At 60.5% G+C, this 25,954-nt stretch overlaps 1 protein-coding gene across 7 annotated transcripts; it reads left to right on the plus strand.

Annotated features, from left to right (window-relative positions):
• Positions 1–62: 62 nt before the first annotated feature.
• On the plus strand, positions 63–25,757 carry ABCA7 (ATP binding cassette subfamily A member 7). 7 transcript variants are annotated; one of them, XR_004738210.3, is made up of 48 exons: positions 63–175; positions 594–798; positions 1,815–2,002; positions 2,085–2,178; positions 2,400–2,541; positions 2,631–2,743; positions 2,880–2,938; positions 3,258–3,338; positions 3,552–3,762; positions 3,841–3,980; positions 4,222–4,338; positions 4,903–5,061; positions 5,282–5,508; positions 6,877–7,053; positions 7,419–7,641; positions 7,775–7,996; positions 8,073–8,274; positions 9,647–9,757; positions 10,331–10,502; positions 11,572–11,703; positions 11,791–11,930; positions 12,086–12,223; positions 12,579–12,763; positions 12,850–12,922; positions 13,882–14,084; positions 14,344–14,392; positions 14,546–14,650; positions 14,729–14,883; positions 15,118–15,242; positions 15,327–15,425; positions 15,589–15,876; positions 16,729–16,761; positions 16,886–17,063; positions 17,151–17,320; positions 18,047–18,224; positions 18,454–18,569; positions 19,007–19,151; positions 19,239–19,362; positions 19,742–19,871; positions 19,944–20,064; positions 20,145–20,207; positions 22,141–22,247; positions 22,530–22,671; positions 23,768–23,849; positions 23,984–24,087; positions 24,382–24,474; positions 25,124–25,364; positions 25,466–25,757. XR_004738210.3 is itself a non-coding variant. In XM_035285812.3 (48 exons), the coding sequence occupies exons 2-48, from the start codon at positions 726–728 to the stop codon at positions 25,625–25,627; spliced, it is 6,645 nt and encodes a 2,214-aa protein (XP_035141703.3). In that variant the 5' UTR covers positions 63–175; positions 594–725; the 3' UTR covers positions 25,628–25,757. The 7 variants fall into 7 exon arrangements, 6 of the variants coding, with proteins under 6 accessions (XP_035141703.3, XP_035141704.3, XP_035141709.3 ...); XM_035285812.3 differs by having other exon boundaries at positions 23,768–23,902; XM_035285813.3 differs by having other exon boundaries at positions 15,622–15,876; positions 23,768–23,902.
• Positions 25,758–25,954: the final 197 nt, after the last annotated feature.

Here is a 25,954-nt window from a genome sequence, read left to right on the forward strand (position 1 = left end):
GCCAATAGCAGCGCTCAGAGGCGGACGTGGCCCGGCGCGGCCACCTGCGCGCGGAAGCTCGGGGCACTGGGCTCTAGGGGCGCTGCTCCCGCAGGACGCTCGGGTTAAAGGGGCCGCGCTCCTACCGGCCGCTGGGTGGAGGGAAGGCGGTGAGAGCTGGGGAGCCCCCGGAACGGTGAGGACTCGGAGAGGGAGGAAGGCCCGAGACTTGAGAATGCGGGGTTGGGGCCCGGGGCCGGGGCCGGGAGGGATGCGCTCTCCCTGGGCATCGGGGGGGCCCGGCCTCCGTCTCTTCCCTGCATTCCGGTGGGTGTTGGGGGGCGACCGCATTGACCACTAATTCTCCAGGGGGCGTCGGACATCCGGGACCCCTAAGAAGGCCTTTGCCAATCACACGCCAGCAGCCCCCGCCCCGTTCGAACTCCTCCACGCCCCCTCGCCCCATTTTACAAAGGGAGAAACTGAGGCCCCTCCCCCAGATCCTAAGTCCCAAGCGAAGTAAAGGAAAGAGCCCTGGCTAAGGGGTCTGGGTTCGAGGTCCCCGTTCCGGCCTGGTGACCTCTGACAACTTCCCGCCCCTCTGCCCGCGTCAGAGCCTCCATCTGTGTCAGAGGTGGACAAACCCAAGGAAAAGAGGAGGTCAGGCATGGCTGGCTCCAGGAGCCTGTACACCGGCCCCTTCACCTGACTCTTGTCTCTGGCTCCCGGGTCCTGCTGAGCGTTGGATGCTGCAGAAGGTGTGGGCAGAGCTGGGGTCCTGCCTCCAGCCGCGCGACTCCCTGACTGTCTGGGTGCCAGGTAACTCTCTTGGGCCTCCATCTCCACTTCTGTAGACTGGGGTGATAGCCAGGCACTTCCGCTGGGCGTGGGAAATGGGCGGCGCAGGTAATCCCAGCATCTGGGAGGCCGAGGCGGGTGCATCACCTGAGGTCCGGAGTTCGAGACCAGCCTGGGCAACATGGCGAAACCCCGTCTCTCCTTAAAAAAAAAAAAAAAAAAAAAAAATTAGCCCGACGTGGAGGCGCGTGCCTGTAGTCCCAGCTGTTGGGGAGGCTGAGGTAGGAGAATCACTTGAACCCGGGAGGCGGAGGTTGCGGTGAGCCAAGATCGCACCATTGCACTCCAGCCTGGGCGACTAGAACGAAACTCCGTCTCAAAAGAAAGACAGGAATGGGCCGGGCGCAGTGGCTCACGCCTGTCATCCTAGCACTTTGGGAGGCCGAGGCGGGTGGATCACGAGGTCAAGAGATCGAGACCATCCTGGTCAACATGGTGAAACCCCGTCTCTACTAAAAATAGAAAAAATTAGCTGGGCATGGTGGCAGGTGCCTGTAATCCCAGCTACTCGGGAGGCTGAGGCAGGAGAATTGCCTGAACCCAGGAGGCGGAGGTTGCGGTGAGCCGAGATGGCGCCATTGCACTCCAGCCTGGGCAACAAGAGCGAAACTCTGTCTCAAAAAAAAAAAAAGAATGACAGAAATGTTCAGCACTGCCAGTATTCGTGGCCGTTATCTTTGGAGAACAGTGAGGGTAAAGGAGGAAACTTTTCCTCGGCTGGGGATCAGGACTCGGAAGACGTTTCGAGGTTTCCAGGTGGGGCTTGGGGTGGAGCCTGATGGGGAAAGCGTTAAGCCCACGCTAGGCCCGTGGAGGATTAGAGGATGGTTAAGTCCCCAGCTGTCAGCCCTTGCTCAGAGCGACAGTTCTGGCAGCCAGTCGGATGCGAGGACGGCTGTGGGTTGAGCTCCCATTGGTGTACCCTGGGTAGCAGAGTCCTTTTATCAAGTGACTACCGTTTGCCTGGCTCTAATCAGAGCTTCCAGGAACGCTGCCCTGTGGGATCGAGTTCGGAGCCGGACGGGGAGTTGCCCGCAGCCGCACTGCAGGTCTTCAGCCCGAGCGTCGTCCTGACCTCTCCGTCCCGTCCCGTGTCACCATGGCCTTCTGGACACAGCTGATGCTGCTGCTCTGGAAGAATGTCATGTATCGCCGGAGACAGCCGGTAACGCCCCGGTGTGCGGCCGGGGCCGGGTGGGCAGGCAGCCCCCACTGTCCCCCACCATCTCCCACCTGTTCTCTCCCAGGTCCAGCTCCTGGTCGAATTGCTGTGGCCTCTCTTCCTCTTCCTCATCCTGGTGGCCGTTCGCCACTCCCACCCCCCTCTGGAGCACCATGAATGTGAGCACCCCGGGGACCAGGCACTTTGCATGTGTAGAGAAAGGTCACCCTGTGCACAGGGATCCCCCAGTGCATGTCGGGGAGCCTTCACGGGGACGGCTGATTCATGGCATGGGAGTGAGCTCTCCGTCGCTGGAGGCATGCAAGCAGTGGCGGGTGACCCCATGGGGGTGGAGTCAGGCAGAGTCCACAGAGCCTCAGCCCCAGGCATCTCCCTGCAGGCCACTTCCACAACAAGCCACTGCCTTCGGCGGGCATCGTGCCCTGGCTCCAGGGCCTCATCTGTAATGTGAACAACACCTGCTTCCCGCAGCTGACCCGAGGCGAGGAGCCTGGGCGACTGAGCAACTTCAACGACTCCCTGTGAGCCAGAGGCAGAGCGTGCGGCCAGCCTTCAAACTCGGGGCCGCAGCGCCGGCTGGAACCCCACCTCCTGCCCTCTCTGTCCCCAGGGCCTCCCGGCTGCTGGCCGATGTCCTCCCTGTGCTGAGGGGACCCAGTGTCCACAGGACGCTGGCTGGCCTGGGGAAGCTGATCTCCACGCTGAGGGCTGCGCACATCGCAGGTGAGGAGGCCGGGGGCCTCTGGCAGGGCTGAGCTCTGAGCCTCGACTTGCCCAGCTGTGAAATAGACACGAGGTGGGGGTGGTGCCTCAGGACAAGATCCGCCCATCCCCATGCTCCCATGTGCTCCTCCCCCAGCCCCGCCGGAACCACCTGTGCGGGACCCTGTGGAGCTGCTGCTGTCGCTGCTTCGTACGGTAGGGTGGTGGGGCGGGACCTCGCTGACTTCCTGGGACACTGCCCCACCCTGGGCCAAGGGCCTCCCATTCCAGGCATCTGGGCTGTCCCTGGTCAGTGATGCTCCTTGTTCTTTCTGTGTCTGGACAGAGTGTGTCTGACCTGGTGAAGACGACTAGTCTGTGAGCTCTCGAACGAGGCCCTTGCCTCTCAGAGCCTCAGTTTCCCTATTTGTCAAATGGGGGCTACGAGAGCATGGTCTGCCTGGGAACTGGGCAGAGCGCTGGAGCCCTAGTGAGTGCTCAGAGTCATTGACACCCTTGTGGTCTTTCTCCCCAGGAATCCCTGGGGTCGGTGCTGGGCCAAGCCCAGGACGCCTTGCAGAGTTTTCTGGAGGCAGCTGAGGACCTGGCGGAGGAGGTGAGGCCCCATGCATCCCCAGCCCTCATGGAGGCAACATTGGCAGGCAGCCTGCACGGGGAGAGTCCAGGGCAGCCGGGCACTTCCCTTGGGTGGGTTTCCAGGGGAATTAGACAGCAAGAGAGGGAGAGGCTGCCTCTGGCCCCGTGCCCTACCCTGGTTAAGGCTTGGAGGTGGGATCATTGCCAGTTTCGTCTGGGGACCTCTCTCTAGCTCCGAGCACTGCCCAGCCTGGCAGAGCTTCAGGCGCTGCTGCAGAGACCCCGAGGGAACGGTGGCACCCTGGAGTTGTTGTCGGAGGTCCTCTGCAGTACCAGGGGGCCTAGCAGCACAGCGGGCCCCTCCCTCAACTGGTACGATGCTAGTGACCTGATGGAGCTGATGGGGCAGGAGGAAGAATCAGCCCTGCCGGACGGCAGCCTGAGTGAGTGACTTCGGCTTCCCCTCCTGGGAAGTGGAGCGGTGGGCGTGGGGGTGGGGCCTCATGGCACTCCCATCCCAGGCCCGGCCTGCTCGGAGCTGATTGGAACGCTAGACCACCACCCGCTGTCCCGCCTGCTCTGGAGACGCCTGAAGCCTCTGATCCTGGGAAAGCTGCTGTTTGCACCTGACACACCTTTTACCCGGAAGCTCATGGCCCAGGTGGGGGCAGCTGGATGCTGGGGCAGGAGGGTGGCGGCCAGAGCCCACCCAGTACCCTCAGTCCTGGTGGGTCAGGGCAAGGCTAGCGGGCTAGCAGATGAAGGGGGATCAGCATGTGCAGAGGCTCAGAGGCACAGGCAGGAGGAAGGCAGAGGGGGCAGGGGGCGGGGAGGGTCCTCAGGGGAGGAGAGGGACATGAATGGGGGGGCCTGTATGGATCTTGGAGTCAGCCTCTCCGCAGGTGAACCAGACCTTCGAGGAGCTGGCCCTGCTGAGGGATGTCCGGGAGGTGTGGGGGGTGCTGGGACCCCAGATCTTCACCTTCATGAACGACAGTGCTAATGTGGCCATGCTGCAGGTGTGTGGGGATGGATGGAGGCTGGGGAGGTGGGATGTGGACTCTATGATGAGGCGGGCAGACAGGCCCAGTGGATGGGAAGGTGGGCTCCATGCAGAACCCCTCTTTTATTTTTTTTTAAGACAGGGTTTTACCATGTTGGTCAGGCTGGTCTTGAACTCCCGACCTCAGGTGCTCCACCCGCCTTGGCCTCCGAAGTGCTTGGATTACAGGTGTGAGCCACCACGCCTGGCCTTTTTTTTTTTTTTTTTTTTTTTAATAAAGAGATGGAGTCTCACTCTGTTGCCCAGGCTGGAGTGCAGTGGTGAGATCCTGGTTCACTGCAACCTCCGCCTCCCAGATTGAAGCGATTCTCCTGCCACAGCCTCCCGAGTAGCTGGGATGACAGGCGCACGCCCCCACTCCCGGCTAATTGTATTTTTAGTAGAGATGCGGTTTCACCATGTTGGTCAGGCTGGTCTGGAACTCCTGACCTCGGGTGATGTGCCCGCCTCGGCCTCCCAAAGTGCCCGGCGTGAGCCACCACACCCAGCTCAGACTCTTTCTTTTACCTGCACCCTCCAGCGGCTCCTGGAAGAAGGGAGAAGGCAGCCCAGACCCGGAGGCCAGGACCGCATGGAGGCCCTGCGATCCTTCCTGGACCCTGGGAGTGGCGGCTACAGCTGGCAGGATGCCCATGCTGATGTGGGGCGCCTGGTGGGCACGCTGGACCTAGTGACCGAGGTGAGGGGCTGTCCACCTGCGGGGTCCGTTTCAGCAGGGAGGCAGGGTCCACCCTGGTGCTGCCAGAGGGAGGGGGGCCCTGCCCTAGTGAGAGCCTGGGATTTGTGGAGATCTCAGGAGGGAGCTGGCCCCTGCACTGGGCCTACGACAGGGAAACACGGCCCAGCCCCGAGGTCCGGGGGAGGAGCGGGTGGTCTAGGACTCGTCTCCCATCCCACAGTGCCTGTCCCTGGACAAGCTGGAGGCGGCACCCTCGGAGGCAGCCCTTGTGTCGCGGGCCCTGCAGCTGCTCGCGGAACATCGATTCTGGGCCGGCGTTGTCTTCTTGGGACCTGAGGATCCTTCAGACCCGGCAGACACAACCCCAGATCTGGGCTCTGGTCACGTGCGCATCAAGATCCGCATGGACATTGACGTGGTCACGAGGACCAATAAGATCAGGGACAGGTGATGGGGGGGAGGTGGGCGGGGCCAAGAGCATGGTGGGTGGGGCCAGGCAGCATTCAGCCTATTGGAGACTATGATAGACAGGCTCTGGGCCGTATCAACAGCCGCATGATAGAGCCTAGGGCTCCTTAGACCAGTAGGGGCCCGTGATAGGCGGGGCCTAGGTACATGAGGGGCGTGGCCACGGGCCTGAGATAATATGAGACCAGGTATAGGTTGAGGGCGATGATGGGTGGAGCTAAAATTGCGTCGGGTGCTGAGCACAGTAGCTCCTGCCTGTCATCTTAGAACTTTGGGAGGCCAACGTGGGAGAATCTTTCGAGGGCAGGTGTTCGAGACCAGCCCAGGCGACATAGACACCCCCCCCCGCCCCCCGCCCCCACCACCAATCCCACGAAAAACGTCTTTAAAAATTAGCCAGGCTGGCCGGGCGCGGTGGCTCACGCCTATAATCACAGCACTTCGGGAGGCTGAGGCGGGTGGATCATGAGGTCAAGAGATCGAGACCATCCTGGTCAACATTAGTGAAACCCCCGTCTCCACTAAAAATACAAAAAAATTAGCTGGGCATGGTGGCGCGTGCCTGTAGTCCCAGCTACTCGGGAGGCTGAGGCAGGAGAATTGCCTGAACCCATGAGGCGGAGGTTGCGGTGAGCCGAGATTGTGCCATTGCACTCCAGCCTGGGTAACAAGAGCGAAACTCCGTCTCAAAAAAAAAAAAAAATTAGCCAGGCAAGGCCGGGTACGGTGGCTCACGCCTGTAATTCCAGTACTTTGGGAGGCTGAAACGGGTGGATCACGAGACCAGGAGTTCAGGACCAGCCTTACCAACATGGTGAAACCCTGTCTTCACTAAAAAACACAAAAAAAAATTTAGCCGGGCGTGGTGGGACACTCTTGTAATCCCAGCTACTCAGGAGGCTGAGGCAGGAGAAGTGCTTGAACCCGGGAGGCGGAGGTTGCAGTGAGCTGAGATGAGCCACTGCACTCCAGCCTGGGCAACAGAGCGAAACTCCGTCTCAAAAAAAAAAATTACCCAGGCGACTTTGGAGACTGAGGTGGGAGGATCGCTTGATCCCCGAAGATCAAGGCTGCAGTGAGCTGTGATTGCCGCTCCGCACTCCAGCCTGGGCGACGGAGCAAGACCGTCACAGAAAAAAAGTTATTCGGAGCCGGGCCCCGGGAGTTTCTAGCTCTTTCCTACAACCGGCCATCATGCCCCTCTCTTTTTTTTCTTTTTTTTTTTTTAAGACAGGGTTTCACCATGTTGGTCAGGCTGGTTTTGAACTCCCGACCTCAGGTGATCCATCCGCCTTGGCCTCCAAAGTGCTTGGATTACAGGCGTGAGCCACTATGCCTCTCTCCTAGGTTTTGGGACCCTGGCCCAGCTGCGGACCCCCTGACCGACCTGCGCTATGTATGGGGTGGCTTCGTGTACCTGCAGGATCTGGTGGAGCGCGCAGCCGTCCGCGTGCTCAGCGGCGCCGCCCCCCGGGTCGGCCTCTACCTGCAGCAGATGCCCTACCCGTGCTACGTGGACGACGTGTGAGCTCCGGCACCCCTCCCCGCTCTTTGCCGCAGCAGCAAGGCCCTGGGTGAGGGGGTGGGCCCGGGCTCTGTTGGGAGCATTGGCGCGGTCCAGACTGCCACCTTTGCGGCTTCGCAGCACTCCACGTGACCTGCTTTAGCAGGAGGGGCAGGGGTCTCTGAGGGCCTGGGGTCTCCCTGCGCAGGGATAGCCTGGCCTGCGCTGATGCCTGGGACCCCGAGGCTGGCTGGACCAGGATCCGAGGAACAGGGAGGCCAGTCTTCCCGCCTTGAGATTCCGGGACATGAACCCGTCGTGCCAGATGGTGGGAGGGGGCTCTGTGCAGGGTCTCCGGCCTCTACCCCAGCCATTCCCATCCCAGGTTCCTGCGCGTGCTGAGCCGGTCTCTGCCGCTCTTCCTCACGCTGGCCTGGATCTACTCCGTGACGCTGACGGTGAAGGCTGTGGTGCGGGAGAAGGAGACGCGGCTGCGGGATACCATGCGCGCCATGGGGCTCAGCCGTGCGGTGCTCTGGCTGGGCTGGTTCCTCAGCTGCCTCGGGCCCTTCCTGCTCAGCGCTGCGCTGCTGGTTCTGGTGCTCAAGGTGGGCGCACCTCGGCTGGCCCAGCTGCAGAATATGGGTGCGCGGAGGGAGGCAGGCAGGTGCAGCCCAGTGTGGGTCCGCGCTCCTGGGCCAATCCAGGAGCCAGACCCGGAGCTCCCATCGCCTCCCACAGCTGGGGGACATCCTCCCCTACAGCGACCCAGGTGTGGTCTTCCTGTTCTTGGCGGCCTTCGCGGTGGCCACGGTGGTCCAGAGCTTCCTGCTCAGTGCCTTTTTCTCCCGCGCCAACCTGGCTGCGGCCTGCGGCGGCCTGGCCTACTTCTCCCTGTACCTGCCCTATGTGCTGTGCGTGGCGTGGCGGGACCGGCTGCCCGCGGGGGGCCGCGTGGCCGCGGTGAGAGCCAGGCTCCGGCATGGGTTGGGGATACCCCCCCACCCTCGGCCACTCACTGACTGTCACTTCCCCGCAGAGCCTGTTGTCGCCCGTGGCCTTCGGCTTCGGTTGCGAGAGCCTGGCGCTGCTGGAGGAGCAGGGTGAGGGCGCGCAGTGGCACAACGCGGGCACCCGGCCCACGGCAGACGTCTTCAGCCTGGCCCAGGTCTCGGGCCTTCTGCTGCTGGACGCGGCGCTCTATGGCCTTGCCACCTGGTACCTGGAAGCTGTGTGCCCAGGTGGGACGCACCTGCTGCGCGGGAGGCTGGGCTAGGGGCGTGGCCTCCAGGCCGTTTGGGAGGCTGGGCTAGGGGCGTGGCCTCCAGGCCATTTGGGAGGCTGGGCTAGGGGTGTGGCCTCCAGGCCGTTTGGGAGGCTGGGCTAGGGGCGTGGCCTCCAGGCGGTTCGGGAGGCTGGGCTAGGGGCGTGGCCTCCAGGCCGTTCGGGAGGCTGGGCTAGGGGCGTGGCCTCCAGGCCGTTCGGGAGGCTGGGCTAGGGGGTGTGGCCTCCAGGCCATTTGGGAGGCTGGGCTAGGGGGTGTGGCCTCCAGGCCATTTGGGAGGCTGGGCTAGGGGTGTGGCCTCCAGGCCGTTCGGGAGGCTGGGCTAGGGGCGTGGCCTCCAGGCCGTTCGGGAGGCTGGGCTAGGGGCGTGGCCTCCAGGCCGTTCGGGAGGCTGGGCTAGGGGCGTGGCCTCCAGGCCATTTGGGAGGCTGGGCTAGGGGCGTGGCCTTCAGGCCATTTGGGAGGCTGGGCTAGGGACGTGGCCTCCAAGCCATTCGGGAGGCTGGGCTGGGAGCGTGGCCTCCAGGCCGTTCGGGAGGCTTGGCTAGGGGCGTGGCCTCCAGGCCATTTGGGAGGCTGGGCTAGGGGCGTGGCCTCCAGGCCGTTTGGGAGGCTGGGCTAGGGGCGTGGCCTCCAGGCCGTTCGGGAGGCTGGGCTAGGGGCGTGGCCTCCAGGCTGTTCGGGAGGCTGGGCTAGGGGCGTGGCCTCCAGGCTGTCTGGTACTGGGATGCTTATTTCCTTGGCGAGAAGTCGGGGGGGGGGGGGGGGGGGGGGGTCCTGGCACAGGAGTGCAGATGGCTGCATTGGAGGGGCGGGGCCTGAAGCAGGTGGGCGGGGTTTCTTGGCCTCCTCATACCTGTACGCCCCGATTCCAGGTATGAAGCTGTCACAGGCCAGAAGCTGTCACAGTCACTTGTAATCCCAGCAATTTGGGAGGCCGAGGCGGGAGGATCACTTGAGCCTAGGAGTTTGAGACCAGGCTGGGCAACCTAGTGAGACCCCCATCTTTACAAAAAGTTGGCTGGGCATGGTGGCACGTGCCTGTAGTCCCAGCTAGTCTGTAGTCTCAGCTACTCGGGAGGATGGGGTGGGTGAATCACTTGAGCCCAGGTGGTCGAGGCTGCAGTGAGCCGTGGTGGCACGCGCCTGTAGTCTCAGCTACTCGGGAGGCTGAGCCAGGAGAATCGCTTGAACCCGGGAGGTGGAGGTTTCAGTGAGCTGAGATTGCACCACTGCACTCTAGCCTGGGTGACACAGCGAGACTCTGTCTGAAAAAATAATTTGGTACACTCCAGGGGGCTCAGCAGTAACCATTGCCACTCCCCCAGGCCAGTATGGGATCCCCGAACCATGGAACTTTCCCTTTCGGAGGAGCTACTGGTGTGGGCCTCGGCACCCCAAGAGTCCAGCTCCTTGCTCCACCCTGCTGGACCCAAAGGGTGAGGACCCCACAAAGCTTAATAGCCGATTGCCCACTTAGACACCCAGTTTCCCCCCAAAATGAGATTCCACAGATGCCAATGACCTGGATACCCCAACCCTCACCCCTGCCCTGAACACATTGCAGTCTCTAAGCTCCCCCAACTTTTAAACGCCCTGGCCTGGCTGGGCGTGGTGGCTCATGCCTGTAATCCCAGCACTTTGGGAGGCCAAGGCAGGTGGATTATGAGGTCAGGAGTTCAAGACCAGCCTAGCCAAAATGATGAAACCCTGTCTCTACTAACAATAGAAAAATCAGCCAGGCACAGTGGCAGGAGCCTGTAATCCCAGCTACTCAGGAGGCTGAGGCAAGAGACTCACTTGAACCAGGGCGGCAGAGGTTGCAGTGAGTGGAGATCAAGCCACTGCACTCCACCCTGGGTGACAGGGTGGGACTCTGTCTCAGAAAAAAAAAAAAAAAAGCCCAGGCCCAGCAGGACCCTGATTCCACAGCCCAGCTCTAAGGGACTTGCAGGCCCCAGGACCCCCATGACCCCCATGACCTCTATGGCTCAGTCCTCCTGTCTTGGCAGTGCTGGTGGAAGAGGCGCCGCCTGGCCTGAGTCCTGGGGTCTCTGTTCGCGGCCTGGAGAAGCGCTTTCCTGGCAGCCCACAGCCAGCCCTGCGGGGGCTCAGCCTAGACTTCTACCAGAGCCACATCACCGCCTTCCTGGGCCACAACGGGGCTGGCAAGACCACCACGCTGTGAGCCCCCGACCACTCCCTCCCTCCCCTTGGGACTCAGCTTCCCCGGCCATTCAGTGGGAAGGGGGTCAGAAGGTTCCTCTATGTAGAATGGGGTGAGGTCCCCAGCATATGATGGGTACACGGGCAGGCCACAAGTGTTTTCTCCAAGCCTGGATTTCCCTCTGTAAAATGAGGCTATATATTCCCAGCACTGCGGGAGGATCCATTGAGCTCAGGGTTGGAGACCAGACTGGGCAACATGGCAAAAGCCTGCCTCTGTAAAAAGTGCAAACGTTAGCCAGGCGTGGTGGTCCACACCTGTAGTCCCAGCTACTCGCAGCAGGAGGACTGGCTGAACTTGGGAGGTGGAGGCTACAGTGAGCAGTGATGGCACCGCCATACTGTAGCCTGGGCAACAGAGTGAGACCCCGTCTCAAATAAATAGGCCGGGCATGGTGGCTCACGCCTGTAATCCCAGCACTTTTGGAGGCTGAGGCGGGAGGATTGCCTGAGGTCAGGAGTTTGAGACCAGCCTGGCCAACATGGCGAAACCCTGTCTCTACTAAAAATATAAAAATTAGGCCGGGCGCGGTGGCTCAAGCCTGTAATCCCAGCACTTTGGGAGGCCGAAGCGGGTGGATCACGAGGTCAAGAGATTGAGACCATCCTGGTCAACATGGTGAAACCCCGTCTCTACTAAAAATACAAAAATTAGCTGGGCATGGTGGCACGTGCCTGTAATCCCAGCTACTCAGGAGGCTGAGGCAGGAGAATTGCTTGAACCCAGGAGGCGGAGGTTGCAGTGAGCCAAGATTGCGCCACTGCACTCCAGTCTGGCGCCTGGTGACAGAAAAAGAATTAGCTGGGCATGATGGTGGGTGCCTATAATCCCAGCTACTGAGGAGGCTGAGGCAGGAGAGTTGCCATTGCACTCCAGCCTGGGCAACAGAACAAGACTTTATCTCAAAACAGTAAATAAAAACAAAAATGAGGCTATCACGGGGCTTTGGATGTGGCATTTAGTAGGTACTCTGTAACTGCTGGTGCACTCTTGAAGGGGGCCGCTCTGAGACCCCTGTACCCACAGGTCCATCCTGAGTGGTCTCTTCCCACCCAGCGGCGGCTCTGCCTTCATCCTGGGCCACGACGTCCGCTCCAGCATGGCCGCCATCCGGCCCCACCTGGGCGTCTGTCCCCAGTACAACGTGCTGTTTGACATGTGCGTCTGCCTCGGTGGGAAGGGGCCGGGCGCCCTCTGGGAGGCTGCCTGCTGTGGGAGTCACTCAGCTCTGTACACTGGCCGCAGGCTGACCGTGGGTGAGCACATCTGGTTCTACGGACGGCTGAAGGGTCTGAGTGCCGCCGCCGTGGGCCCCGAGCAGGACCGTCTGCTGCAGGACGTGGGGCTGGTCCCCAAGCGGAGCGTGCAGACTCGTCACCTCTCTGGTGAGCCCAACCCCTGGGGATGCCACCTCACAGGGAGGGGGACTGGGGATTCATCCCCAAGGCAGGGGGAAGTCGGGTACTGAGGTCCACGTAGGTGGACAGCCCTGCCCAAGGCTGGGTGCGACACACTGAGGTCCCCTCCCCATCTCCACAAGGTGGGATGCAACGGAAGCTGTCCGTGGCCATTGCCTTTGTGGGCGGCTCCCAAGTTGTTATCCTGGACGAGCCTACAGCGGGTGTGGATCCCGCTTCCCGCCGTGGCATTTGGGAGCTGCTGCTCAAATACCGAGAAGGTAAGAGGTGGGGATTCTGCTTGAGGGGCCAGATGAGGTTTCTGACAAGGAGGTGCTAGGGATGGGGTTTTGAGGGATGAGTAGGAGTTTCATACACGTGGACCCCACTTCCTGCTATGGCATTTAGGGTCTGCTGCTCAAATACTGAGACTGTAAGAGTTGGGGATAGCCAGAGTTTCCCCTGGATTCTGCTTGAGGGGCCAGAAAAGGTTTCTGACAAGGAGGTGCCGGGGATGAGGTTTTGAGGGATGCATAGGAGTTTGCTTCATGGGGCAGATGACTCCTGGCAGAGGCCCCAGCTCAGGCAAAGACCTGATGGCCTGATGGTCCTTGTGGGTTGGTCCCCCGTGCCCAGGTCGCACGCTGATCCTCTCCACTCACCACCTGGATGAGGCGGAGCTGCTGGGAGACCGTGTGGCCGTGGTGGCGGGGGGCCGCTTGTGCTGCTGCGGCTCCCCACTCTTCCTGCGTCGTCACCTGGGCTCCGGCTACTACCTGACGCTGGTGAAGGCCCGCCCGCCCCCAACCACCAGTGAGAAGGTGGGAACCGGCCTTCTCCTGACCCCCGACCCCCGGGCTCCGTTCAACCCTGAAGGCCAAGCCACGTGGTGCCCCTCTGCCCACAGGCTGACACGGACGTGGAGGGCAACGTGGATGCTGGGCAGGAAAGGAAGAGCAGCAGCCAGGGCAGCAGAGTCGGTGAGGACGGGGGCGGGAGACCCAGAGCGAGTGGGCAGTGGGGCCGCGGGGGCTTCACTCAGGAGAGAAGGGCGTGAGAACCTGACCGCAGCCCCGTCGCTGGGCTCAGCCTGAACCATGAGATGAAGACGAACACTGACCCCTGGATTTCACCCAAACAGGGCTGAGCCGGGAGACAAACCTACCCCGACCTCGAACCCCCGTGCTGACCTCAAACCCCCGCGCTGACCTCAAGTTTTTCATTTCTTTTTGTATTTGAGTCCTGCTCTGTCGCCCAGCCTGGAGCAGTGGTGCGACCTCAGCTCACTGCCATCTCTGCTTCCTGGGTTCAAGCGTGTCTCCTGCCTCAGCCTCCTGAGTAGCTGGGACTACAGGTGTGCGCCACCACGCCCGGCGAATTTTCATAATTTTAGTAGAGATGGGGTTTCACCATGTTGGCCAGGCTGCTCTCGAACTCCTGACCTCAGGTGATCCGCCCGCCTCTACCTCCCAAAGTGCTGGGATGACAGGCGTGAGCCACCGCGCCCGCCCAGCGTTTTTTGTTTGTTTGAGATGGAGTCTCACTCTCTGTTGCCCAGGCTGGAGTGCAGCGGTGTGATCTTGGCTCACTGCAACCTCTGCCTCCCCGATGCGAGCGTTTCTGCTGCCTCAGGCTTGTGAGCAGCTGGGGTCATAGGTGTGCGTCACCACGCCCAGCTAATTTTTGTATTTTTGGTAGAGACAGGGTTTCATCGTGTTGGTCAGGCTGGTCTCAAAACTCCTGACCTCAAGTGATTCCCCCCGTTCGGCCTCCCAAAATGCTGGGATTACAAGTGTAAGCCACTGCGCCTGGCCTGAGTTCCTAATCCTGATCTCTGCCTGCAGGGACCATCCCCTCACCGGTCACCATTGCCTCTTCCCCAGGGAGATGGGGTGGGGTGTGAGCTGGGGCTCCCTGAAGCACCCCTCTGTCCATGCAGGCACCCCCCAGCTGCTGGCTGTGGTGCAGCACTGGGTGCCTGAGGCACGGCTGGTGGAGGAGCTGCCACATGAGCTGGTGCTGGTGCTGCCCTACATGGGTGCCCACGACGGCAGCTTCGCCACACTCTTCCAAGAGCTGGACACGCGGCTGACAGAGCTGAGGCTCACTGGCTACGGGATCTCCGACACCAGCCTCGAGGAGGTGTGAGGCCTGGGTGGTGATGAGGTGGGGCCAGGAGGAGGGCTGCCCGGAGGAGGTGGTGTTTTGAAGGATGTATAGGAGTGTGTTTATGGGTAGCAAAGACATTCAGGGAGGAGGCATGGCACATGAGGAGCTCTGGTGGCTCAGACGCCCCTTGGGAAGGCTTGGAGGACCCACGGTGTAGGAGGGGCGGGAGGCTCATGAGTCCTCAGGTCCCCCTGTGGGTGTCCAGGCTCTGAGCCCCTGCTTGTCTCCCCAGATCTTCCTGAAGGTGGTTGAGGACTGTGCTACAGACACAAATACAGAGGGTGCGGCCGCTCCTCCCTGACCCCTGACCCCTGACCCCTGACCCCATCCTCTGGCGGAGCTGGGCCCACGGCACAGCCTTTACCCCATACCTGATTCCCGATCCCACAATCCGTGACTCTCAGCTTTGACGCTGACCCCTGACGGCTCTGCAGATGGCAGCTGCGGTCAGCTCCCGGGCACGGGCACTGCTGGCCTAGACGTGACCCTGCGGCTCAAGATGCCGCTGGAGGAGACAGTGCTGGAGAACGGGGAGCCGGGTGAGTCACCCCCCAGTCGCCATGTGGTCCTCCCAGCCCCCCACAGAGTGTGAGGACTGACCCTCTCATCCCTCACAGCTGGGTCAGCACCAGAGACCCAGGCCCTGCAGGGCTCTGGGCCAGATACCGCGGGCCAGGTACAGGGCTGGGCACTGACCCGCCAGCAGCTCCAGGCCCTGCTTCTCAAGCGCTTTCTGCTTGCCCGCCGCAGCCGCCGTGGCCTGTTCGCGCAGGTGAGGGGGGCCGGCACCAGGGGGTCCTTGGGAGTCCCTGAGTGCCTGTTCCCTACCCCTGGCTGTCCACTCAGTGGCCCGATTCAAACACTTACCCCCGTGTGTATTCCCAAGCCTGAGCACATTTCTTGAGGGCACTGGGGAGCTATGGGTGGTTGTAGAGCAGGAGCAGCGACAGGTGCAAGCAAGCCTGGAGGGCGGGTGGAAGCGGCAGCTGACGGGCTGGTCCCCCAGATCGTGCTGCCCGCCCTCTTTGTGGGCCTGGCCCTCGTGTTCAGCCTCATCGTGCCTCCTTTCGGGCACTACCCGGCTCTGCGGCTCAGTCCCGCCATGTACGGTGCCCAGGTGTCCTTCTTCAGGTGGGTGCAGAAGGAAGGGGCTGGTGGCAGGAGGACTATGGACCTGGGGCACAGCCCTGACCCTACGTCTCCCCTCACACACAGCGAGGATGCCCCAGGGGACCCTAGACGTGCCCGGCTGCTCGAGGCGCTGCTGGAGGAGGCGGGACTGGAGGAGCCCCCCATGCAGAATAGCTCCAACAGGTGAGGACACCTCTCTGGCCTCAGTTTTCCCATCTGGTTCCTGGTCGGGGGCCTCAAGGGATGCTGGGAGCATCCCCTGTGCCCACCTGGGACCTGGGAGCCTTTGGGTCTCCAGGACCCCCCAGAAGCTGGGTTCCCACAGCCCTGCACCTTGACCCCTCAGGGTTCCTGAGTGTGTCCAGCCCATCGTCTGCAGGTTCTCGGTGCCAGAAGTTCCTGCTGAAGTGGCCAAGGTCTTGTCCAGCGGCAACTGGACCCCAGAGTCTCCGTCCCCAGCCTGCCAATGTAGCCGGCCCGGTGCCCGGCGCCTGCTGCCCGACTGCCCGGCTGCAGCTGGCGGCCCCCCTCCGCCCCAGGCAGTGACCAGCTCCGGGGAAGTGATTCAGAACCTCACAGGCCGGAACCTTTCTGACTTCCTGGTCAAGACTTACCCACGTCTGGTGCGCCAGGGGTGAGCCATGCCCCGGGACTCAGTTTCCCTGGCTGTAGTGTGGGTCCTTGGGTTGGTGGGGGTGGTGTGGTCCTGGAGGAGGAGGCGGAGGTGTTAGATGCCCAGCCGGGCTCCAGGCTGAGTGTCTTGTGTGCCTTCTACTCCTCTTTTCTTTCTTTTTTTTTTTGAGACGGAGTTTCGCTCTTGTCACCCAGGCTGGAGTGCAATGGCGCGATCTCGGCTCACCGCAACCTCCGCCTCCTGGGTTCAGGCAATTCTCCTGCCTCAGCCTCCTGACTAGCTGGGATTACAGGCACGCGCCACCATGCCCAGCTAATTTTTTTGCATTTTTAGTAGAGACGGGGTTTCACCATGTTGACCAGGATGGTCTCGATCTCTTGACCTCGTGATCCACCTGCCTCGGCCTCCCAAAGTGCTGGGATTACAGGCATGAGCCGCCGCGCCCGGCCCCTCTTTTCTTTCTTTCTTTTTTTTTTTTTTTTTTAAGATAGAGTCAGGCTGGAGTGCAGAGGCATGAGCTCAGCTCACCGCAACCTCCACCTCTCAGGTTCGAGCAATTCTCATGCCTCTACCTCCCAAGCAGCTGGGACTACAGGCGTGTGCCAGTGCGCCTGGCTAATTTTTGTATTTTTAGTAGAGATGGGATTTCACCATGTTGCCAGGCTGGTCTCAAACTCCTGACCTCAGACGATCCTCCCTCCTCGGCCTCCCAAAATATTAGGATCACAGGCAGGAGCCACCGCGCTGCCTGCTTCCCTCTTTTGTGGCACCCTTGACTCTGCGGGCGCCTCTCGCCATCTCTCTCTCCGTCCCACATCCCTGCCTGTGCCTGTGTCTCTGTCTCTCCTACAGCCTGAAGACTAAGAAGTGGGTGAATGAGGTCAGGTGAGGAGGGGATCGCTTGGGTCCCTTGCCCCGGTTTCACTCCCAAGCCCTCTGCCTGCCCCCCTGGGAGCTCTCCCAGCCCCCTGGCCCTCAACTGCCCCTCACTGCCCGCACGGCCCCACAGGTATGGAGGCTTCTCTCTGGGGGGCAGAGACCCAGGCCTGCCCTCGGGCCAGGAGTTGAGCCGGTCAGTGGAGGAGTTGCGGGCGCTGCTGAGCCCCCTGCCTGGCGGGGCGTTCGACCGTGTCCTGGACAACCTCACAGCCTGGGCTCATGGCCTGGATGCTCGGGACAGCCTCAAGGTGGGAACTGGGGGTATCAGGTGGGTCTCTGGTCACAGCAAGGTCCAACCCCGTTGCCCTGACCCTGTGGCCTTGACCCCCACCCAGATCTGGTTCAACAACAAAGGCTGGCACTCCATGGTGGCCTTTATCAACCGAGGAAACAACGCACTCCTACATGCCCACCTGCCCCCAGGCCCGGCCCGCCGTGCCCACAGCATCGTCACACTCAACCACCCTTTGAATCTCACCAAGGAGCAGCTGTCTGAGGCCGCACTGTGAGTCCCTCCGCCCCGCACGTCCCACCCTGCCTACGTCTGTCGTTTGGGGTGGTGGGAGCTGGATTTGCACCCTATGGCACTCTTTCTTTATAAATGGGGAATGGAGGCCAGGCACGTTGGCTCACGCCTGTAAACCCAGCACTTTGGGAGGCTGAGGCAGGCAGATCACGAGGTCAAGAGATCAAGACCATCCTGGTCAACATAGTGAAACCCTGTCTCTGTTAAAAATAAAAATAAAAATTAGCCGGATGTGGTGATGCATGATGTAGTCCCAGCTACTTGGGAGGCCGAGGCAGGAGAACTGCTTGAAACCAGAACACAGAAGTTGCAGTGAGTCAGGATCACGCCACTGCACTCCAGCCTGGCAATAAAGCAAGACTCTATCTCAAAAAATATATAAATCAGTGAATTTAAAAAAAAAATGTTTTTTAATGGGGAATAGAAACTGTTCCTCTGCTCCCTAAGCCTGGGAAATGGGACCTCCTCAGGCTCAGTGGGCCCCAACCTCCCCCACTCATCCTTGCCCCACCAACCTCTATCCTGCCTGGGACCTGTGCTACCTCTGCTGCCAAGCCCTAGGCACCCTCATCCCTAAACGGCCCCCACCATCTCTGCCACTGTTCAACACCCTATAGACTGTTGTCCTACAGTGGTGTGTTCAGCTTTGCTCTGAGCAACCCATGCGCCCTGACCCTACAACAGCCCTCATGCCTTCACCTCCAGGATGGCCTCCTCGGTGGACGTCCTTGTCTCCATCTGTGTGGTCTTTGCCATGTCCTTCGTCCCGGCCAGCTTCACTCTTGTCCTCATTGAGGAGCGAGTCACCCGAGCCAAGCACCTGCAGCTTATGGGGGGCCTGCCCCCCACCCTCTACTGGCTAGGCAACTTTCTCTGGGACATGGTGCGAGGGCTGCTTGGAAGGGTGGGGGCCCAGCCACTGCTTGCCACGGCCTCGTCTGGCTCCTTCTAGGCAGGGTCTTGTCCAAGATGGCCTGGGTAAAGTCTTAAGATTGTGGGAGACTTTGTGCCCTCCTACCCAAAAAGCAAGGGGGTCAGGGTGGGGAACAGGGCTGAGGGTGGCAGTCCCTACCCCTTCACACTGACAAAGGTAACTCCCATCTCCAATGCAGTGTAACTACTTGGTGTCAGCATGCATCGTGGTGCTCATCTTTCTGGCCTTCCAGCAGAGGGCATATGTGGCCCCTGCCAACCTGCCTGCTCTCCTGCTGTTGCTACTACTGTATGGGTGAGGCCCCCAGTCCCTCAGGACCTATTCTTACTGCCCCTTACTGCCTTTCCCACCAATGCCGCTGAGATAGAACTCTGCGGCAGCTCCCGTGGAAAGGATATGGAGCTCTGGGCGATCCCGTGTGTCAAACACCGTGGCCTTAAAAGCTCATCTTGTCCTGGCTCATTAATACAGGTGTAAGGCAGGTCACACCTGTCATCTCAGCACTTTGCAAGGCTGAGGCAGGAGGACTGCTTGAGGCCAGGAGTTTGAGACCAGCCTGGGCAATATAGAGAGACCCACCTCTAAAAAAGAGAGAAAGGGAAAAACCAGAAATGTGCTTTGGGTGAAAAATGTCAGAGTCTAAGGCAGAGAAGGTGGGAATGGAGACTCTTATCCCTCTCAGGGCTTCTCAGTCTGGGTAGTGACTCCAGTGACTCCTATTGTCTCTTCAGCTGGTCGATCACACCGCTCATGTACCCCGCCTCCTTCTTCTTCTCCGTGCCCAGCACTGCCTATGTGGTGCTCACCTGCATAAACCTCTTTATTGGCATCAATGGAAGTATGGCCACCTTTGTGCTTGAGCTCTTCTCTGATCAGGTGAGGGACCACAGAGCTGAGGCTCGGGCTGGGCTGGGTCATTGGACTCCGCTCCTGACCGACGCACCTCTTCCTGCCCTTGAGCAGAAGCTGCAGGAGGTGAGCCGGATCTTGAAACAGGTCTTCCTTATCTTCCCCCACTTCTGCTTGGGCCGGGGGCTCATTGACATGGTGCGGAACCAGGCCGTGGCTGATGCCTTTGAGCGCTTGGGTGAGAACTTCTTGTCAGGTGGGGCCGTGGCTGCAGATAGCTAGCACCGTTGGAGACCTAGAGTTAATTATACAGAGTGAAGACAAACGGCCCCCTGGGAGACAGCCAGGGTTTCTAGGTGGCCCCAAGATTGGGCCAAGTTAGAGATACAAGAAAGCAGCCAGAAAAAAGCTATTTCTGTCTTGGGTTATATCACAAGAAGCCTAAAACTCTAGTTAAGGGAGGTGATAAGATTCTATTTTCTATGCCAATTAGATGCCAGCTGAGTGGCCTATCCAATTTGCATTCCTTTTCCTTAAGAATCCCGAGTGACGTGGGTGGAGAAGGCGCCAGAAACCAAGCCTTTCATGGACTGAGTCCCTCCTTTCTATATCCACAGGAGACAGGCAGTTCCAGTCACCCCTGCGCTGGGAGGTGGTCGGCAAGAACCTCCTGGCCATGGTGATACAGGGGCCCCTCTTCCTTCTCTTCACGCTACTGCTGCAGCATCGAAGTCGTCTCCTGCCACAGTTAGTGGGGTCTACAGAGAGGGTGGCAGGGGCCCAGGACCTACTTTAGGCCCACACACATTCTGTCCCCAGACCCAAGGTGAGGTCCCTGCCACCCCTGGGAGAGGAGGATGAGGATGTAGCCCATGAGCGGGAGCGGGTGGTCCAAGGAGCCACTCAGGGGGACGTGTTGGTGCTGAGGAACTTGACCAAGGTAGGTGTGATCAGGTCGACTGCTGTGTGGAGGGGCTCCCACTGTCCCCTCACCTTTTTGAGGGACCTGCACTCTCCCAGGTGTACCGCGGGCAGAGGATGCCAGCTGTGGACCGCTTGTGCCTGGGGATCCCCCCTGGTGAGGTGAGTCCAGAGGTGGAGGCCTAGTGCAGGGGCAGTGAGAGGCTGCCCTACTGCGTACCCTGCCCACCCGCCTCTGCTGAATACCTACTATGTGCCCACTGCGCGTTATTGAGCATCCACCACCTTTTATTGAGCACCTGCTGTGTGCCAACCTTTGTGCTCCTACTGCGAGCCAACAAAACCTCATTAAGCACCCACTGCACGCTTACATCTATTGAACTGTGCCCACCAAAGAGGTGTACGGAGTACTTTCGTGTCCATCCGTGTTTATCAAGCTCCAATAGAATGTATTGAACCCCAGGCCAGGCACGATGGCTCAAGCCTGTAATCCCAGCACTTTGGGAGGCCGAGGCGGGTGGATCACGAGGTCAAGAGATCGAGACCATCCTGGTCAACGTGGTGTAACCCCATCTCTACTAAAAATACAAAAAATTAGCTGGGCATGGTGGCGCGTGCCTGTAATCCCAGCTACTCGGGAGGCTGAGGCAGGAGAATTGCCTGAACCCAGGAGGCGGAGGTTGCGGTGAGCCGAGATCTTTTTTTTTTTCCTTTTGAGATGGAGTCTTTCTGTCACCCAGCCTGCAGTACAATTGCACGATCTTAGCTCCCTGCAGCCTCCACCTCCCAGGTTCAAGAGATTCTCCTGCCTCAGCCTCCCAGCTACCTGGGACCACAGGCGGGCACCACCACGCCCAGCTAATTTTTGTATTTTTTGTTTGTTTGTTTTGAGACCGAGTCTTGCTCCATTGCCCAGGCTGGAGTGCAGTGGCGTGATCTCAGCTCACTGCAGCCTCCGCCTCCTGGGTTTAAGCAATTCTCTTGCCTCAGGCTCCCAAGGAGCTGGGACTCAAGGTGCATGCTGCCAACTGGCTAATTTTTGCATTTTTAGTAGAGATGGGGTTTCACCATGTTGGCCAGGATGGTCTCAATGTCCTGACCTCGTGATCCACCTGCCCTGGCCTCCCAAAGTGCTGGGATTACAGACACAAGCCACCACACCCAGATGCCTGGTCTTTTTTTTTTTTTTTTTTTTTTTTTGAGACAGTCTCACTCTGTCGCCCATGTCGGAGGGCAGTGATGCAACCTCCGCCTTTCAGGTTCAAGCCATTCTCCTGCCTCAGCCTCCCAAATAGCTGGGATTACAGGAGCCCGCCACCACACCCAGCTAATTTTTGTGTTTTCTAGTAGAGACGGGGTTTCACCTTGTTGGCCAGGCTGATCTCGAACTCCTGACCTCAGGTGATCTGCCCGCCTCGGCCTCCCAAAGTGCTGGGATTAAAGGTGTGAGCCACTGGGCCCGGCCCACAGTGTATCTTGCTAAGTACCTACTTTGTGCTGGCCAAGCTCTCCACCTTGGGCTGACTCTGTATCCAGCCTAAGTGCACACAGTGCCGGGAAACGTATGGAATGCTCGCGCTCTGATATTTGCTGAGCAGTTGCTGCATATGACCTTTATGGGGTACCCACTATATGCCAAAAGCTATTCCCTGCTATGTGACAGCTTTATGACTTGCTACGTACCAATGTCTGGCCAGTTCCCCCGGGGCACCATCCATGGGGAAATTAGAGGTTCTGAGGCTGGATGTGGTGGCTCACGCCTGTAACCCCAGCACTTTGGGAGGTCGAGGTGGGAGGATCACCTGAGATCCGGAGTTCAAGACCAGCCTGGCCAGCATAGTAAAACCTTGTCTCTACTAAAAATACAAAAATTAGCCAGGCAGGTGCCACACCCCTGTAGTCTCGACTACTCCGGAGGCTGAGACAGGAGAATTGCTTCATCCCAGGAGGTGGAGTCTGCAGTGAGCCGAGATCATGCCAGCCTGGGGGACAGAGCAAGACTCTGTCTCAAAAATAAATAAATAACAAAAAAATCAGAGGTTCTGGAACTAGGGCCTGGGGTCTCACTGAATACAGTCTGTGGGCATCCCTGCAGTGTTTTGGGCTGCTGGGCGTGAACGGAGCAGGGAAAACGTCCACGTTTCGCATGGTGACAGGGGACACGTCCGCCAGTGGGGGCGAGGCTGTGCTGGCAGGCCACAGGTGAGGGGCGGCAGGTGGGGTTGGGGTGTGGCAGGGCGGGCCCTGATGTCCATGTTCTTCCCCACCCCTCCACATCCGATGCATGGACTGGACTCACTGACCCCTACCTGCATGGTCTCTGGGACCCCTGCACCCCTCCATCCCACACAGAGACCAGGCCCTGAGACACCCCTGTCCGTTACCAGCATGGTCCTGGATGGGTGGGCCCTCAGACCCCTGTGTTAGCCACCAGCATGGTCGGGGACTAGCCACCTCTCTGAGCCCCTGCACCCCCATACCCAGCGTGGCTCAAGAACCCAGCGCTGCGCACCTCAGTATGGGCTACTGCCCTCAATCGGATGCCATCTTCGAGCTGCTGACTGGCCGCGAGCACCTGGAGCTGTTTGCGCGCCTGCGTGGCGTCCCAGAGGCCCAAGTTGCCCGGGTGAGCCCACTCTGCCCCCACCACTCTCACCTTCCGGAGCCCACCCAACCCCGGCCATGCCCTTAAAGCCTGGTCCAATCTCGCACTCGCTCGCCTTGGCTCCGCCCCATCCCCGCCCCCAGATCGTGCTTCCTGTCCCACACCCTGGTCCAATAGGGATGTGGCTAGCCTACCTCTTTGCCCTGCCCCACCAAGTTCCAACATTCTCATTGGTCCGCCTCCCCCTTAGGGCTTCACACCTTTCTTGCCGGTTCACCATCTGCTTCTCACTCTGGCCGTCACGTTTCTAGCTCCTTCGCTATCTCTCGCCCCTGCTTGGAGTATTCTTTGCCCTGACCCTCCCCACCCTCAGCCTGTCCCACCCTATGTCCTCTTTGGCCCCGCCCTATACCCATGCTGGCCTCGCCTACACCATGGCTCTGCCCCACATTCATTGGTTCCACCACCTATCCATGTTAGCTCCACCCACATCCTGGTACCACCTCATACTCATGCTGGCTCCACCCACACCATAGCCCCACCCCATGCTACTCATGCTGGCTCCACCCACATAGCTCCACCCCATGCTACTCATGCTGGCTCCACCCACACCATAACCCTGCCCCACACTCATTGGTCCTTCCACATATCCATGCTAGTTCCACCCACATCTTGGCCCCACCCCATACTCATGTGGGCTCCACCCACACCATGGCCCCACCCCATATGAATGCTGGCTCCACCCACACCATGGCCCCACCCCATACTCATGCGGGCTCTACCCATGCTATGTGAATATTGGCTCCACCCACACCATAGCCCCGCCCCATGCTACTGCTGGCTCCACCCACACCATGGTCCCACCTCATACTCATGCGGGCTCTACCCACGCCTTGCGAATATTGGCTCCACCCACACCATAGCCCCGCCCCATGCTACTGCTGGCTCCACCCACATCATGGCCCCACCCCATAAACGTGCTGCCCCCACCACACTATGGCTCTATGCATTCTCACATTGCCCTAACCCCATGCCCACTCTGCCCCTGCTGCACACTCAATCCTGGCCCCACCACACTGTGGCCCTGCCCCATCTTCATATTGGCCCCGCCCCACAGACTGCTGGCTTGGGCTTGGCGCGCCTGGGACTCTCGTGGTACGCAGACCGGCCTGCGGGCACCTACAGCGGAGGGAACAAACGTAAGCTGGCGACGGCCGTGGCGCTGGTTGGGGACCCAGCCGTGGTGTTTCTGGTGCGTGGAGGTGGCACCTGAGTGGGGTGGGGCCTGCGACGGAAGCTGGGCCTGGCTTATGAGATTTTCCCCACTCCCCAGGACGAGCCAACAACTGGCATGGACCCCAGCGCGCGGCGCTTCCTCTGGAACAGCCTCCTGGCCGTGGTGCGGGAGGGCCGCTCCGTGATACTCACCTCGCACAGGTGGGCCGGGCGCAGAGGCCCCGGGCTGTGGTTAAGGCAATCCACGCCTGGAGAGAGAGCGAGCCCCAAAGCCACCGGGATGGGGGGGTCCTGTTCTGGCCCTGGTGAGACGAGAGTGCCAGGCCCTGGGGCATGAGGACACGCAGCGGTGGGACGCAGCCCCGGATCAGAGTGGTCTGGGCTGGGTAGGGAGATGTCCAGACCAGAACGTGGCCTGAGCCTGGGGAAGCAGGTGATGTGGTGCTAGGCACGGGTAGCCCAGGCCTCACTGAGCTCGTGGGCTGGTCCCAACAGCATGGAGGAGTGTGAAGCGCTCTGTTCGCGCCTGGCCATCATGGTGAATGGGCGGTTCCGCTGCCTGGGCAGTGCGCAACATCTCAAGGGCAGGTGAGCGTGCCGGGCCTCCAGGCAGGTGCGGGATGAAGGTGGGCACGAGGTAGGCTCAGTAAAGAGGCCAGACGTGGGGACAGAGGTGAGGAAAGTTTGCGTAGGTTGTAGATTATCCTTCAGGGGTGACTGAGAGGGCCAGACAGGCTGGGGTGTGCTGGGGGTGCAGGACCAGGAGGCCTGAGCCAGAGGCTCTGCGTGGATTTAGAAGACATAATCAGGTGTGCGTTGGAGAAGGTGCAGCCAGGAGGGGTGAGAGTGGGTTGGTGGGTGGAGTTAGTGGAGGGCCTGGTGAGTGGGTGGGGCCTTGGGAAAGTGGGTGGGTTTGTTATTGTGTGGGCGGGGCTAGGGTGCAAAGGCGGGGCCACTTGTGCCGAAAGAGGAATCAAGTGGGGTGACAGTTTCAAGACCAGCCCAGGCAACCTAGGGAGACCCCCATTTTCTATTTAAAAAGATGAAAAATTAGCTGGACGTGGTGGTGTTTGCCTGTGGTCTCAGCTACGCGGGGGCACTGAGGTGAGAGGATCACTTGGTGGCCAGCGCTGGTACTAGTATGGGGCGGGGCCAGAAAGTAGTAGGGGCTGGAGTGTGAGCTGAGGTAGGACCTGGGAAAGGCCCCATCCGGTAGCCCTGGTCCCACTCACTGCAGATTCGCGGCTGGTCACACGCTGACCCTGCGGGTGCCCGCCGAGAAGTCCCGGTCGGCAGCGGCCTTCGTGGCGGCGGAGTTCCCGGGAGCGGAGCTGCGCGAGGTACACGGAGGCCGCCTGCGCTTCCAGCTGCCGCCGGGAGGGCGCTGCGCCCTGGCGCGTGTCTTTGGAGAGCTGGCGGCGCACGGTGCAGAGCACAGCGTGGAGGACTTTTCCGTGAGCCAGACCATGCTGGAGGAGGTGATCACGGCGCCGGGGTGGGGCTGGGGGAGGCAGGCTGGGAGCCAGGCGGCCTGTGGGCTGACCGCCCCTTGTGTCCCTTCTGGGCCGCCCACTGCCAGGTATTCTTGTACTTCTCCAAGGACCAAGGGAAGGATGAGGAAGAGGATGCGGAGGAGCAGAAGGAGACACGAGTGGGAGTGGACCCTGGGCCAGGCCTGCCTCGCCCCAAATGCGTCAGCCAGTTCCTCCATGACCCCAGCACCCTGGAGACTGCGCTCTGAGCCTCCTTCCCCTTTGGGGCCGCGGGAGGCCCCGGGAATAGCAAGGGCAGGGTAGAGTACTCAGGAGCCTGGATTGGAGCTGCCAGAGGGGCTGGTGCCCTGGAGAAAATAAAGAGAAGGCTGCAGAGAAGCCGCGAAGGTGAAACTGTGTCTCCTTACCCCAGGCCACACAGAGCTGCCTGCACGTGTATCTGGATATGGTCCCCTGCATGTTGAGTGTTCTCGCATGTGCACGCCCAAGTGGCCATTCGTAGGACACAGGTGTGAGCCTGTCTACAGCTGACCGGACCCCCAGCTGTAAATGCCTCTGTGGCCAGCCCAGGAGTT

Source organism: Callithrix jacchus, chromosome 22, assembly GCF_049354715.1.
Source record: "Callithrix jacchus isolate 240 chromosome 22, calJac240_pri, whole genome shotgun sequence".
NCBI classification, from domain to species: Eukaryota; Metazoa; Chordata; class Mammalia; order Primates; family Cebidae; genus Callithrix; species Callithrix jacchus.